At 44.2% G+C, this 15,946-nt stretch overlaps 1 protein-coding gene across 1 annotated transcript in view; it reads right to left on the reverse strand.

Annotated features, from left to right (window-relative positions):
- The window catches only part of LOC112575668 (large neutral amino acids transporter small subunit 2-like), a 33,550-nt gene extending 18,733 nt beyond the window's left edge, over positions 1-14,817 (reverse strand). The window contains 3 exon segments of the mRNA XM_025257643.1: positions 12,429-12,487; positions 14,279-14,574; positions 14,618-14,817. Coding sequence (XP_025113428.1) covers positions 12,429-12,487; positions 14,279-14,574; positions 14,618-14,817 — 555 coding nt within the window.
- Positions 14,818-15,946: the final 1,129 nt, after the last annotated feature.

The raw sequence follows: 15,946 nt of genomic DNA on the forward strand, positions 1-15,946 counted from the left end.
ATAAACCGGAAGTTATGTCATCTAGTGCCTCGTTTTAGCAGTTAACTGGAAAAAAATTGTCTGCCAGCAGTCCAGGGATAGTTTGTGTTTGTATAGGGCAAAAGAGTAAATGTTTTGTACAGGCTTTCTAACTGGACAAAATTGTCAAGCAATTAACTTCAAGGTTTCACCAGACGGTCATTTTTTTAAAGCCATAATTCCGTTAGTACTATTCCCAGCATAAACGCGGAAAACAGGACAGTGTGTTTGTGTTCGTGTTCGTGTTCATGTGTGCATATGAATGAGAGAACAGGGGATGAGGAAAGAAAAATAATTAAAGAAATGCCAATGATCAAGAATGTTCTTGGCACAAAGCGCTGATTTCCCTAAAGGGTCTTCTAAATCTGGAGTTAGTTGAATAACAATCAGAATGTTTGTAAGCTTGGCACGACAGATCGTCTCTACGTTTCTCTAAGATGATTACAACGTGACATCAAGATACTTGAGCATCACCCCGACTACAAAGATGGAGACGACGAAGAAGAGGCGATGTCAGAAAAGTGAGAGGAGTTGGGAGGGTGGTTGTGGAAATGATTAAAGAAATACCGAGGACCTGGAATGTTCGAATCGAGCCTAAATCACGCGGTAGTCCGTACAGCTGTTATCATCGTTGCCTCCCCGCTGCGACTTCGTGTCGTTAGCTCTAGAGGTCAAAGAAAAGGGGAAATTGGGGAACTGATGAAAGGAGATGAAAGTCCTGCGTCGCTGCTCTTGGTCCAGAGGCGGTTGGGAGGATGTGAGAGGCACACGCTCTAAACATGACAGAAAAAAAGGCTGCTAGCACGGTGCCAAACAAGTCTTCGGCGACCTCTCTGAACGTCACCCCCTTGAACTCTGGGAAGTGAAATGTCAAGGCTGAGAATGGAGTTGGCCCTCTTGCCCTCAATGCGGGTCAGGAGAACGGTCTTGATAGCAAGTCCACCAAACAGGGGTGGGAAATGTAAGTACAGGAATGTCCCCGGAGGAAAGGCGGAAAATTAACTTCCATCGGTATCTTTTTTCCGGTCGGAGACACATCGCTCTGGGTGGCTCGGTCGAGAAGATCTTCACGTCCAGTGTTCTGTAGAACCCAGAGATACCACGTGATGGGTAGCCCGGAGCTACGTGGTTCGCATCTAAACGATGTCCCTTTGGTACAATCGATTGTACATGTTTTCATAGGGCGCAAAAACGTGTGTAAAACACGCACGAGGGAAATCCAGATGTTTAAGGTGCTGATAAATATTAATATAAAAAGTGATGGCTTATCTACAGCAGACAGCTACAGACATTCATTTTTATCTTCTCCGTGATTCAGGACAGTGCTCAGAGTTCCCACATCTGAACCAGAGAGATGGCTTCCCATAATTTTATCATACTTTAAACACGCGGGACAATCTTGTCTGCCCTTCAGCTCAGGGACAAAAATTGTTTTTAGAAGCTTCCCTCGTCTGTGAGATTCACTTGGTGACAGTTTTCACATGGTGCGTGGGGACAACTAACGACACCTCCCGTCACACCGTCTGACCTTTGCGTGAGGAGAGAATCGCCTCGTCCTCTCCCGGCAAACATTGCTTTGAAGACTGTTGCGACCCTGCACCCACCCGTTTATCTGCCCAACGTGCGCATCCAAGTGATGTTCACCACAGTGTCACGGCTAAAGGTGATGATGGTGATGGTGATGGTGGTGGCCGTGGTGGTGGTGGGGAAGAGATAACGGGGATAGTTTGATTTTCATTAGATTCAGAAACGTCTGCCAAGCGGCCACCCGGGTAAAAAATATCTGTTGAACGTCCACCCGGGTAAAAAATATCTGTTGAACTGCCATCCGGGTAAGTTCTTGCAATTAAACGAGCACAACAAACATAGTAACTGTGTGAAAGTTGATAGTAATACCCTAATCTGCCTTCGCCACCCCTACCCTAGGCTCAAGCATATTTTGTCACTCTCCACGAATGCATAAGCCTCGGGTGAGCACCACGGGGTGGAAAGAAGGGAGATAACCCACCTAATCCAGGTTAACAACATGTCTTACAGTTCTTTCCTCTCTTACCTGACGAGTCTCAGAATAAAATGTGAATACACTGTCACACTGTCAAACATTACTCACAATCCCACAAAGCTAACACCTCACACTCTTTAACGAGATGGACACGTGGCTAAGGCTAAAGCAACATGACTTTACCACCTCAGAACATTCTAGTGAGTCTAGCTTTTGTGGAGTAATGAGAGTAGACATGGGGTTTCATAGACACAGGTGTTGGTGAACAGGAACCTCGTGAAAAACTTGCCGCTGTGCGTGTCCCCTATGCACTTCCTAACCCCAGGAGGTTCAGGCTGATGTAATCTGGACTCAACACCAGTAGTGGTCCCTGTTACCTGGGGTCAAATGGAAGGTCTCAAAAGGCCTCAGACACAACTAATAAGGACAGTTTTTGCGGACACCAAAGGAGTATAGCATAGGCGAGAGACCAAAAAAAAAAAAAAACTAAAAAAAAAAAAAAAACAAAAAACACCGAACCCTTTGAATCTGATCCGTAGATCCGTTTCAAGGGGGAAGGGTGCAGGATGGTGGACATGAACAACAAAAACATCACTGAGGTGTGTATATGTTGAGATATGTGTATACTGAGAAACCATTTACATCAGTAACATCGGGATTCAAACAATACCAAAAAGGACAGAAAATATTTATGTGCTATGTAGTGAAGATGTGAAAAGCGCGCGCACACAGAGGTAGGGGGAGAACGAGAGAGCTAAATATAGCCTTTGAGGGGGGGGTAACCTTTGCACGTGTTGGAATGGCGCTGACTTTCTTACTTTACGAAGAGAAGGGATAAAAATAAAGATAAAAGTGCACTTTTCACTGTATGATATCTTTTCATCGATAATGAAGTCTGGATATCACCCTGTCACTCTCTCGCGACCCTTGCTATCAGAAGAGGGTGAGAAAAAAACGGTAACTAAGCAGAAAGTGAAAAGGGGATGGAGAGACTGGAAAGGGGAGGTGTGTGTGTATGGGGGGGGGGGGTAGGCCTGCTGCTGTCACATCGATAACGTTGATCAACATCCCCCTCCAACTGCTGCTGTGAGTTCAACAGGATTGATCTGCATTCCCCTCCTCACTATAGCAACGGTTTATTGTCAAATTTATGTTTATTTCTTTCTTGTTAGTTCTCGTTTGCTTTTACGCATGCGATACAAGTGATAACAGATGCTGATTAATCTGCTTTCAGGTGTGAAACATTAGACCATTACTCCACAGCTCAGTCTGACTGTATGTACTTAACCTTTCGATGAAGCGAATCTCCGACTCAGGTAAGTCCTACCGACATTCCGCCAACGATTCGACTCTCGACACCAAAAACCTACAAGAACTTTTGTCAGAGGACAGGGTTTAAAAAAAAACCTTTACAGTCGGCCAGTCCTCGTTAACACCAGACATCAACAAGTTGTTATCGGGAGATCGGTGCGATCGGTCAAAGCTAAACTCGACTGTTTTCTTGCTGCCTCCCTCACCTTGACCACCCCATTACTAGGTCAGGGTCAGGCAATGATCTGGTGGTTAGCTCGCTACGAAGGTTGTGGATAATTGAAGAGAAGTTCCGAGACGAGAAGGACGGTCATCCCATCAGCACAGGTATTTTATGGCAATATTCTAGCTTTGGTACCTATGCTAATGGGGTCAATGTCCCTTTTATTATTTATTTTTTAAATCTAAGCATACTAGAAAGTCTTTCTTGTTTTTCAATTAATATTAATTTTATATTATTTCATTTTGCTGCAAATGTCCGCCTATCCGCTCTCGCTCCTCTCCGACCCACATCCCAAACCGCTGGGATCTGGGAACTGGTCTGTAATTATTTGTGTAGCGAGACCTGGTGCTTAGACATGAACCTCACCCCTACTTAAAAAGCAGAGAGGGTGTCGCCAACCTCTGAACCCTACATCTGCACCCACAGGCCTCCATCTTGGCATGGAGCTTCGCCATTAGCGTAGGAGTCCTCCACCCTTTTAAAGAAAAAAGAAAAACCCGTTGGCACTGGGTTTGCTACTCCGAGATTAGTTGTCGTGTCGATAAGAGAGGAAACCGTTAGCCCGGACTTGGTGCACAGTGCAGTCAAGAATAACAAACCGAATTTCATATTGTTTACAACCTTCTTCTATTTGCCCTTCTTGAATTAGGTGAACGAGTGGGTTCGGGGTGGCGGGCAACTGGCTAGGAAGCGGGGAGGGTTACCAGACAAAGTATTAATTTGCATTAACAGACAAATCAGACGACAACCCGGGTGTGTGCTCTAGGTGCGATTTATTAGTAACCTGGACTTCCCCCTAAGGTCCTTTTTCCTTGTAGGCTTTTTTCGAAAAGGGAATTAATCAGTCAAATGTATTTTTATACTTGGTTTTCTTACTTCATTTTATTTCATATGTGTTTATTTTAAGTTTGTTGATTACATGTGTCAACAAACTAAACCAAATTCATTACCATCACTGTATTTACCGCATGACACTAATCCTCCTTCCGTTCTCGAGAAACATGCCGACAGACAGATGTTCTTCATACTTCATTTATTTTTGTTATTATTTACTGACCTGCGTCAAGAGTTCAACCCGTTTAGGACGTGGTTGCCGCGCGATATAAAAGTTTAATTAAATTATCGGCGGGGTGGCAAGGCACTCAGCTGTGATTACAAACAGCCAGGATTTCAAGTCCTCCGGTTCATATCTCTTCTCGTGCCACACTCTTTGCATGTCATTCAAAGCACGCTGGTCCTCTGGGGACTTCTCTGGTTACTCAGTTTTCCTCCCTTTTAAAGGAAATTACAATTTTCCAATAAAACCACCAACCAAGGTTAACGCTGTATTGACCAGTCTGTCTCCACCCGTTCACCGAGGGTACTGCTTCGCTCGATCTTTTACCACCAAAGTGCACTTAGGGTATATACAGCGTGACATTGATCCACCTTCCGTTCTGGAATGCATTTGTCAACGAAAAACGGTATTTCAGCTTTCTGACCCCTAATCCCCCGACACAACCTAGTGTCTGCTTTTGGTAACAGTGGCTCATCTCTGTGCCGAGTGGTTCATCAGACCAACTCGTGTCTACGTCACAACCAGAAATGAGAGCAGGGAGGTGTGTCTTCACTCCTCAAAACTGTGTTAACGGCGTATCAGTGTTATGAGCTGAACTCGATTCCCTTGTCTTCCAGCTCCGTTTGACTTCTCTCTACAAACGCCCTTCGTCCGAACTGTAACCGAGTTTAGTTGTTTACGCCTCGCGGATCGGGTGAGTCGATCGAGTTTCGGGTCTTGGGCAATAACAGCTGGGCACGTCCTGCAATCTCCTGACCTCAACGATGACCTTTCTCTTCGTCAAGAATCGCAAGGTTTGCGGACTACGAATACCGCATTAATGGTAATGAAGGAGCTGAGGGTAAGAAAATTGAAAGGAAAACGAAAATCCTTCTATGGATGAAGCTTTTGTGTGAGTGGTTGGGTGGTGGACTGAGTCCATGACAATCATTGTAGATGCTCGACAAATTTCAACTCATTTTTACAATTTATAAGCTTATGTTTTATGGAATACCTTTTGTACTTCTGCTTCCGCACCATTTCAAATCATATATTATTTTTATATTGCTACTGATTGGTGTATGTTGTTCTGGCAAAAAACACATGCACGCTTTCGCTTTTCTATCCTATTTAATTTCTTCTTAATGGATTAATCGTTTCATCCTCTCCCATCCCTCCGAGATCACCCCCTTCCCCCTACTCCCCGAAAAAAAAAACCTAAATAAATAAAATCCCTGACTTTACTGCATTTACTGGCTTCAGTCCTCCATCTGTACTCTTCCCCTCTTTGTGTCGATGAAGAATGGTCAGAAGCCTAATGTGTTGTGGAGCATCAGATGATGTGCTGTTGCCACAACTGACGCGGACATGTAAACCAACGCAGGATTTGTTTGTGTTCGGAGCTTCACTGCTTTATAAATTTTTACTGGAGTCAAATGCAGGTGAACAGGACTTGAATGGCCGGGAGAGAAGGAGAGAACAAAGGATGGGGACAGAAAGGGAGGGACAGATCCTTGGATCAGTTAGACGGGTCACGTGGAGTAAGGCTACACGTAACATTAAGAGATAAATCTTTCCCGAATAACTCTGGTACAGTTGGCAGCAAAATAAGTTACACACGAGGATAACAAAATACTTATCCTAAAACAAGGACAAGAACTATCGTATGTCATTGTCTACGTTGGCCTACACCTGAAGATTTTTGCCTCTGTGTGTCTGTGTGAGAGAAAGAGAAAGAAGAGCATTGTAGGGCAGAGAGGACATACACTAAAAAGTCACTGCAATAAAAACCGACTTAGCACAATGCCAACCTCTACCCACCCGCACAACAGCTGACGCATACCCTCATTTCAAAAGAAGGGTAGCTTGACCTCATCGGCGTGAACATGGAGCGAACACACCGTTGTCATGAGGTTAGGAAAAGATGCACGATCCTCTACCAACACCTGCATAAAAAATAACATAAAACATAAAAAATGTCGATGTGTTGTTATCTCGGGGTTAATTAAAAACTTCAACAGACGGAATCTTAACACTAGTGTGTCGAGGTCGATCGTCACCGTAGCCCGAGAGCAAGCGGGTAGACGAGGAAGCCACAACAAGGATATCAGCTTTATTTTTGACAACATTATGATCCGACCCTTACATTTCCATAAGCAGTCACCTTTCTATTCACACAAGCTAAAGCAATCACCTCATGTAACTTATACTGCTACCCGGGGTACCGACCTAGGAAACTAAATCGTTACCGTAACCAGCTTACCTTCTAATTAATAATCATGCTTAAAAATATTCTCGACAAAAAAGCTTTAAGAATTTGTGAAAACGACTACACGGCTGCACTGACACGGGATGTGTCGTGGGTGGTTCCTAATGTTAATCCCAGCATTCCAAGTCGTCTTTCTTCGCCGCAGGGTCTTCGTGCGTGTTCCTTCGTATTTTCCTTCCGCGCTGAGCATGTAGTCTGTGGGTGCAAACAGTCCCTCCGGGTATGTCTATCGGTATACGCGGAAAAAAGAGAACGAGGTAGACCAGTCAACAAGGATGTTCTCGTCAGTAAGCTGGTTAGTCTGAAGGAGGGCTGGTTGTGGGACGAGGAGAGAGAGGGAATGGTTCGTAACCTCCATTGATGAGGAATATAAAACCAATGGAGGTATACTCACAACCTAGACAATGACGTCATACAGGTACCCCTTCGGTACAGTGTCGTTTGAGGCCTTGCAGGACTAGAGGTGAAAAGTCGTCGTTTCATCAGCTGACCTGGTTCTGCCGTCGCCATGACACCAGAGTAAACAAGTGTCTGTCTGGCGAGACCTTTAGTTTTCCGCCCGCCAGGTAACCCTTAGAGCGGAGAAATACCCATACGTGTGTGTGCGCGCGCCTGCGCGTGTCTGTCTACGTGAGAGAACGAAAGTGAGAGAGAGAAAGAAAGAAAACTCATTCGACAAAAGCAAACAGCCTGACCTGTCTTTTTGGACAATGAACCTGCTGCACCAGACAAAACGTTTTTTTCCACTTGCTGAGACAAACAAACCTGAGGTCGGAGTAAGGTGGGGAGGGTGTGAAAAGGGAGATGGGAGGAGTGCCACTGGGGGTGGGAGTGGAGCACGTGGACGCCTCATGTTCACTTTGCAGGGGAGGTTATTCTGACTGCTGGCTAGTAGACTGGATTTGAAAGCAAACTTGCGATAGTTCTTTTTGAGTGAACCAACAAGAAAACTCACGTGACATGACAAGAAAAGTGACTGCTCAGTAACTCATAAAAATAAAGACGAATTAAAAACCGGCAAAGTAGTTAGTGACATGACAATAAAAAGATCAACTCTGAAACGAACACACATAAACATGAAATAAGAAAAGAGACCAATTATTTATCTAAACTGTTAATATATATATACATTACTACGCTAAGCGACAAGTAAAAGTGCATTTCCTACACACAAAACCCTTCACCATAAGTTCACGAGTGTTTACAGGCGGCGCTTTGCACCAGCCTAGGTTCCTGGCACAGATCGGGAAAAAATCTATGCGGAGCTCAAGGTGATTTCCTCCAACGGAAACGTCAAAGGTCAAAGAGTCGTCGTGCCGGACATCAAACACACCTCTACCCCCACCCACCTACCCCCACCTGCCACGCGTGCGCTACGTCTGGTCGCGCTGACCTGCCGTGACCGGCGTTGCCGTGGTGTTGCATCATCGACGCCTCGAGCACAGACTGATGATGGTGCAGGCAATTTTCAACTGAATAGAATATCCATGGTAGGTACTCCTTGGCATCGGTATTTTGCTTGTTTTGTCCGTTGGAAAACTTTTGAATGCATTGCACAAAACTATGTCTACGAGGAACTTTGTGTGCGTGCGTTCTTTTTAATCCCCTCCACACATTCACAGTCTCGTGCCAAGGTTACGGGTAGGGTTGGCGAAGAGGGTGAAAGGTCAACGCAATGAGACATAGACAAATACGCAGGCACAGTTATCCCAAGAGATTAACTTTCTCGTGTTTGCTCAGCCTCCCAAGAGGACGAGAATCTGAAAGAAGCTGCCTACACCAGTCCGGGGAGTATAATCACAACCCAGAGGTACCTGGCTACTTCGAGGGGTTAGGTTACTCAATCCCCTAGGATGCCTTTAGTCGTATCCATGGGAACTGGCCTGTGAGAGCCTTTGTGAGACAACCTCGAGCTGCTTCACGTTGAACCCAGTCTTGCAAAAGCCTTTCTTCATTTCATGAAATCCTAAATTTCCAACAATGGCCGCTGAATACATTTCCCCATAATATGGGAACCGACTTAATGTACAAGATCGGGGACGATGATAAAGCCAGCGACGTGTATGTAAACACCACTCGGGGTGTCACCAGTGAAGGGGTGGGTGTGTTTCAGCTGTAAGCAACGCTGGTACAAGCAACGTTCATTCTTGTAATTGTAAACACTATATTTCGGGAATTTTTTTTCTTCCCTTTTCAAAGGAGTTAATAATATACTACATAGCAGGATCTCTTCTCAGCGAAGAGAGTGAGACCAATCAATAGACAGTCTGGGTGGCTGAAGGACTTTTTCACTTCGCGCACACAAACCACACACACACAGAGGAAGGGAAATGATGAAACATGCCTGAAACTCCTTGAAGTACAGCTTCGCCAAACACAACCACAACGGCGACAAGGAAGCGCTCACAGCCGCTCGCTCTCTCACACACACACACGCAGGGAAAAATGATGAAATACGTCTGCAATCTTGTAGATTACACCGAGACCAAACGTGGCTACTACATGTCAACAAGGAAATGACGTCAATTGGTAATGTCCAGTGTTTACCAGTAAACAATTCAAACAGCGGACATCCTTCAGTACTACCCACGCTCTCGTTTCATTTCTCCAAGTTGCAGCTGCAAAGACAGTGTCTCTCCTTCCTTCCTCCAGCCAGGAAAGCATTGAATGTCACTGCCTAATAAAAATGCTGTGTTCAATACACACAGTTTCTGTGCCGATAAAACATGGCTGAGCTAATGCAGCGACGAGTTGTAACACCATTCGCACAACAAGCGCCAAACATTCAGAAACATTTATAACTCCAGGTCAGACAGTGCAGAACATCCGGGTTCACTATTTCTGTAGACGTGTCGTTCAATCCCGACCAAGAAAATGCTCCTCCCCAACCCCCCGTCACCTTTTCTTCACGCTAGTTATCCGGCTTTGGCTTCGCAGAATGTTATGTTGCCATTAACTACCCGTTTCGTCAGGCAAAACGAGGGCGCTCCCTGATTGCGTCACAAGTTTCCACGTGACGCAAAAGGCAAAGCCAACGACCTCACTTCCGTGTTCTTTAGCCCGTTGTGGGTAGACACATGTGCCGAGTGCCATTCACAGCACGAAACAACAAGCCCCTAATCTCAGGACTTATGGAGAAGAAAAAAAAATCATTCGATCAATGACAGACAGGTTGGTAAGCTGTCTGTTTACGTGGTTGCAACGTGACCTAAATAAACTGTAGTGTAGTGCGGGCTGCTGTCGCCACACCTGAGAGCTGAGATCCTTTTGTGACTAAGGAATGCCATTCAGTTGGTTTGTGAAACGCCTTTCCTCACGTTATTAAAAAAAAAAAACAACAACCTAAAAGCACGCATGTTAATCCATGGGATTGAAATGGAAGGAGATACGCACATTACAGTGTAAAGGTGTGGCAGACACTGACAATGGGAGTACATGTCCTGTTCTGATAAAGGTTTTATTTTCCCCCAAGATGTCTGGAGAATTATAATCACAAGTGTGATACCAACAAACACAATGTTCCTTTACAACTCTGGTTGCTTGGTATGGCGGGAAATCGCTTCCACTTAGATATGACTTCGCAATGAGGAGAGAGAGAGGTGAACCAGAGTACCCAGAGAAAACACTGGGAACAGGTGTGATAAACAGGGAGTGTCTCGCTGCATTGGTGACAAGCGAGTGGACCTCCCAGTAGAAAAGGAATGAGAAACAAAGCGGGAGGGAGAGAGAACAAGAAGAGAACGAGAAGAAGAGAGAACGAGGAGAGAAAGGGACGGAGGAGACTGCGAACGTTACGTAAACAGAACTGCAGCAAACGACCGTGACCGCGTTCTTTAGGAACGTCCTTATCTTTATCCCAGATAACACCGTCCTTGACCCTTCAACCATCACAGAAACAGCTGAAAGATGACCGATTAATTGGAGAAAAAAATATAAAAACTTTGAAATCACACAACAAATAATGTTCCCACGTGACGCAGGCTACGGCTTACAAGAAGTAAACAAGATGGTATTCCTCCGCGCATTACTGTGACGTCAAAAAAGACATTGTCTACAGTGACGTCAACAAGGCCATTTCAAATGTGACGTCAAAAGTTTTTTTTAAACTGTGATGTCAGTTTGGTTATAAATAGACATCTGTAATGGGAGGGGTTTTGCGATAGTACAGTGGGAAAGCAAAGAAGGGACAATGTTGAAAACAGGCAACACAGGGTGTCAGTTGAGCGGGTGTAAGGGTGTCGGTGCCACCAGACACTTGTTACCATCCTAACACCACGTGCACACGTCACAGGCGGCTCTATCAACACCGTCACGTTATGCTGTTAAAGGACAAGTCGATCTCCAACAAATGTCACAGGTCGTCTCAAAAATCCAGTGTATAAATTGGATGAACGTAGGGGTTGACTACCCGCATAATTCTGGGGGCGAAATAACACACAACACTGCAAGGTTATCTACATATACTGGACATTATTTTTGTAGTAAACAAAAATAAAGTAGCGGCTTTAAAAATTCCAAATGAGCGAGTTAAAGTATGTCAAATACTTAACTGGAAGATGGTGTAGCTAAATCAAATAAAGTGTTTTGCTAGTTTGTCCGCATTGTGAGCACATAGAAACAAAAGTTTACCACATGTTCTAGTTACTGAAGGGTACTGCCCAAAACACACACACCAACTACAAAAAAGGGGCCCAGCAATCAAGTGACTTTCATGCAACAGACTTTCCAAGGGGCCACGCTTATTACAGCGTTGTCGACACTGCCAAATAGGAATGTGCTTGCCCCTTTGAACCCTTGATAAACAGCCTGGTGTAAGACCACCCACCTTTGCATGACTGGGCAGGTAAGAGTCCTCAACACCTTCCTGACCCTACTGACTTTCTTGACCTGACCCCAAAGATTGTTTAGAGGTAATTCTATGAATCATTGGTTCTGAAATAAGCAGCCTGTGGTTGTTTATTTTTCTTCTCTTTTCTTGGCAGATGAATAATCCACAAAGAAAAAAAAAAAAAAGCTGCTGCACTATGGACGTGGAGGGAAAAATTACCATCAGGATGAAAAACCCTAAGCCCACAGATCTCTCAATGCTTCATATTTAAAAAGCGAACATTACTGTTCAAGTCATTCTGCAAGATCAAATAAGCCTTAATTTAACACTTAGCCTTTAGCCCAGTGAGTGACTTATTATCTTTTGTTTTCTTTTTAAGCCAATAATAACCAGTAATCTATGTCAGACTAAGGGTTGTGAGATTTTCAAATGGACTATAACCTCAATCTCTACATGAGTTTAATCTCTTCCAAATGTCTTGTGTGAGATGTTAAAAGAGCTTTGGTGTCTTCTGTAATGTTTGTGATAAAGACAAGATGATGATAATCTCTGCACTTCTAAATTGTCAGTTTTTAAAATTGTCTACTACGCCGAGATTTACATCAATATGCTGAACAATAGATATAACTATTACTAAAGGTGATAATGACACAGCCTAGAACACGCCATCGGTTGATATACATCTTGATATACCACATCAAGTCAGAAGCCAGCCTACATAGATTAATAAAAGCCAATGACCTTAATATGCGTGGCAACTGTTTCATCAAGACTAACTAGCTTCCCATGTCCTTTGTGTCCTTTAGACAACATAAAGCACAAGCTGATAGTGAAATGATCAGTGCTGCAAGGTATTCAGCCTACAACGAAGTGTAATTTGTTTTAATAAGAATGACAGTCCTATTTTAAGAAAGTCCGAAGCCATCCTGCTGACTCTGCAACACTTAGGCAAACTTTAGCCATACAAGTGACCTATGAGTGACCCATACTGTTGTTCCCTCTGCCCACCCAGCCAAACACTAACCTGACAGACTAACCTTGCTAGTCCCTTACACAACTCAAAAGGCTGACAAAATGTGAGGCTTCGCTCATCATAGTCCTGTGGATGTTATCTCTAACTTGAACCACTTGAATCAGCCATAAAGAGCTGTAACACAGCAACTCCTTAGGTTGGAGAGGCCATCAACAACATTGATCTAAGTGAAAGTGCAACACACCCTATCCTTTCAGAAAGAAATCTGCTGACCTAGTTTGAAAGAGAAAGGCATGGAGAAAGAGGAAGAGAACAATGGGAGATGGTAAAGTGAAACAGGATTCAGGAAAACAACCTGAATAAATAAACATTTTTCATTATGTAAGATCAAGAGTTCTTACAGAGCGGTGTTATATCATTTACAAAGCAGGTACTAATTATGAATTATGAACAATGTCAACATTACTAACAATATTGGTCCACTGGTGATGCCATCATAAAACAACCATACACAATTATTTACTCACATAATATTTGTAAGCATGAAATATTACCAGCGCAGGTCACAGTACGTACTAACTAATCTATGACAATGTTATCAGACACCCTTAAAAATATTTACATACAGTCAATTAATGTAGTGATTATAAAGTAATAATAGTACTTAGTTATACTCATTAGCAACATTACTATGAATATGGGGTTATGTTGTAAAAAATAAAACACTTAATGTTAGCTGCATCTATTTATGCTTTCATCAAGGTTGTCGCCTCCACAATCCTTTTCCTAAGTTTAAACACACAAATGAGAAATTGAAATCCTTGTGATGCAGTCTAGCGTGAGGACTTTAGCAGGATTCAATCCTCCTACACCTTGGTTGCATCATCCATTTTTTGCCGGGTTCGGCTGTCGTCTGCTCGAACCCGTTGAACACACACAAAGCCCCTTCCCGCCTTCCAAATAACATTTCTCTCAAATAATTTTCCAAGGAAAGATGCTGGTCACATATCATGGCTTTTATGGAAGTAAATTATATTTCTATAACTGTCATTTACAACTTGTTTGCCAGGAAAACTATGCCAACTGATTGGGGTGACGCAGTACAGCACGGCGGCCATGATGGCATGATCAGCACGTGGATGGTAGTACACACAATGAGACAAAGATACACAAACTTTCTTCCTCTCTGGCATATTTTCTAATCGCGGGAGCCTGCATCATGTTACATTATTCACACATTCAATCCCACCCCACGAGGAGAGAGCTGATTTTACAGGTATAAATCGAAGAAAGTTCACGATTTAGGACTAAATGACTGGTGAGCCTTTGTAGTGTGGGTAGTCAGTATTAATGCCTACAGGCACAAAGAGGACTTTACTAAAAAATAAAAATAATGATAATAATACAGCCAAATTCCTGACTACTACTGTCAACTACTAACTCAGAAATACATCTGCCACAACAATATTTTACCGCATGAATCATATTAAAAAACTATACTGCGATAATGAGTTTTTCCACCTGTGAAAAACACAGTAAACAATACGACAGTGAGTAAACAATCACCAGTACCACATGTAAGAGGTAAGAACAAAGATGACCAGCGGTCAGTACTCACGGATGCAGACGACAGCTAGCAGACGAACAGCATCCTGCGGCTGATCGCAATCGGGAAACAACGGTTCGATGACGTAATAGGCGAAGGTGAGAGCCACGATGGCCTGGGAGCACGGCCGGACGATCATGCACTCCACCCACAGTCGCAGGAAGGCAAGAAACGGTCCGAAAGCTTCGAACAGGTAGGCATAGTCCGCACCCGACCGCACGATGGCTGTTCCCAGCTCAGCATAACAGTAGGCGCCGATCATGGAGTAGATGCCACTGAGGACCCAGACCACCAGGGCCAGCCCCACGCTGCCGGTGCCAGCCAGCACACCCTTGGGGCTGACGAAGATACCGGAGCCGATGATGCTGCCGACGATGACCGTGAATGCCGTTGATAAGCGACAGCTTCTGCTTCAACTCGATCTTGTCGCTGGCAGGTTCCAAAACCGGGTCCACGTTTTTGCCGCCATCCTCCAAGCTGCCGTCTTTCACTTTCACCAGTGGATCCATTTCCACACTGCCACCTTTCCCGGCGTCTTCCTTGTCTGCCATCCTTGCGTCGTCGTCGTTGTTGCTGCCACTGACGGTGGTGGTGTTACTCTCAACCGGTCGTCACGGGCTGGAAACAACGTGGGTGAGGGAGAGAATGTGATCAGAGAGCGGGCCTCGCTCTGCCTTGACTTCCGTGCTGCCCGCGTGCTAATGCAGCGCCGCGATTGTACGGACGCGTAGCGCGAGTGCGTCTGTCACGTGACGTTGTTAGCTCGACGCGAGAGCTCGGTGTATAAGCAGGTGCAGCTACAGCTACACTAGTAATTGTGTGTGTGCCCCTCCGCATGGTAATGCCTCCATGTAAAAAAGCGAAGTCGATCTGCTAGCTAGTCAATACGGATGTAATCACCGTTTCACAAACAAATGTTTGTGCCTGTATATATATGTACACTCGAGAGAGTTGGGGTGGAATTGAACGAACGACTTTATAAATAATTTATTCTCATTCTCTGGTCTCATAGAGTAGCACTAACAACCAAGTACGTATGTGACGATGAGGTCTACAAGGAATCGTCTGAACTGTCAGTCGTTTCAAAGTGACTTGTGGTCTGTAGCCTGCTCCCGTCAGCTACATCTATAATATATATATATCATCTCAAGATAGAATAACAGGCTACACTACACACAGTGCCAAAGAACAAGGGGTCGATGCCTTCAGTCTAAGAACTGAAGACTGCTTTAGATATAGAAGACGGAGGGTTAGAGGTTCAGTTAATGACATTAGTAATGTAATGGCAACGGATTTCTACGGTAGAAGACCACGTGGACGTAAACTGACTTACCAGTTCCACCTATTCATGCACACATGCGTTCGTTAAGACCAAGAGGAGATGTCAGAAATTCACACACAATTAGATGCTTATAACAAATTAATGTAACAATATAATGACAGAAAGATAACATAACAGTTATTTCTTTGCTGAAGACACTGGTTGGTTGGTTTATTTAGAAGGAACGTGTTTTGTTTCCACCTTCAGGTGATTTCTCACTATGGGAGAGATAGAGGTGGGAGAAACCAGAAATATCCGTCGAAAACCCAATGCCTAGCCCTGCGTTCAGAGAGTGTCCTGAGACGAGATCTGAACCCTGAGCAGCTCACTGCATGATGACAAGTGAGTGTGTTAACAAC

This window comes from Pomacea canaliculata, linkage group LG11 (genome assembly GCF_003073045.1).
Source record: "Pomacea canaliculata isolate SZHN2017 linkage group LG11, ASM307304v1, whole genome shotgun sequence".
Taxonomy (NCBI): domain Eukaryota; kingdom Metazoa; phylum Mollusca; class Gastropoda; order Architaenioglossa; family Ampullariidae; genus Pomacea; species Pomacea canaliculata.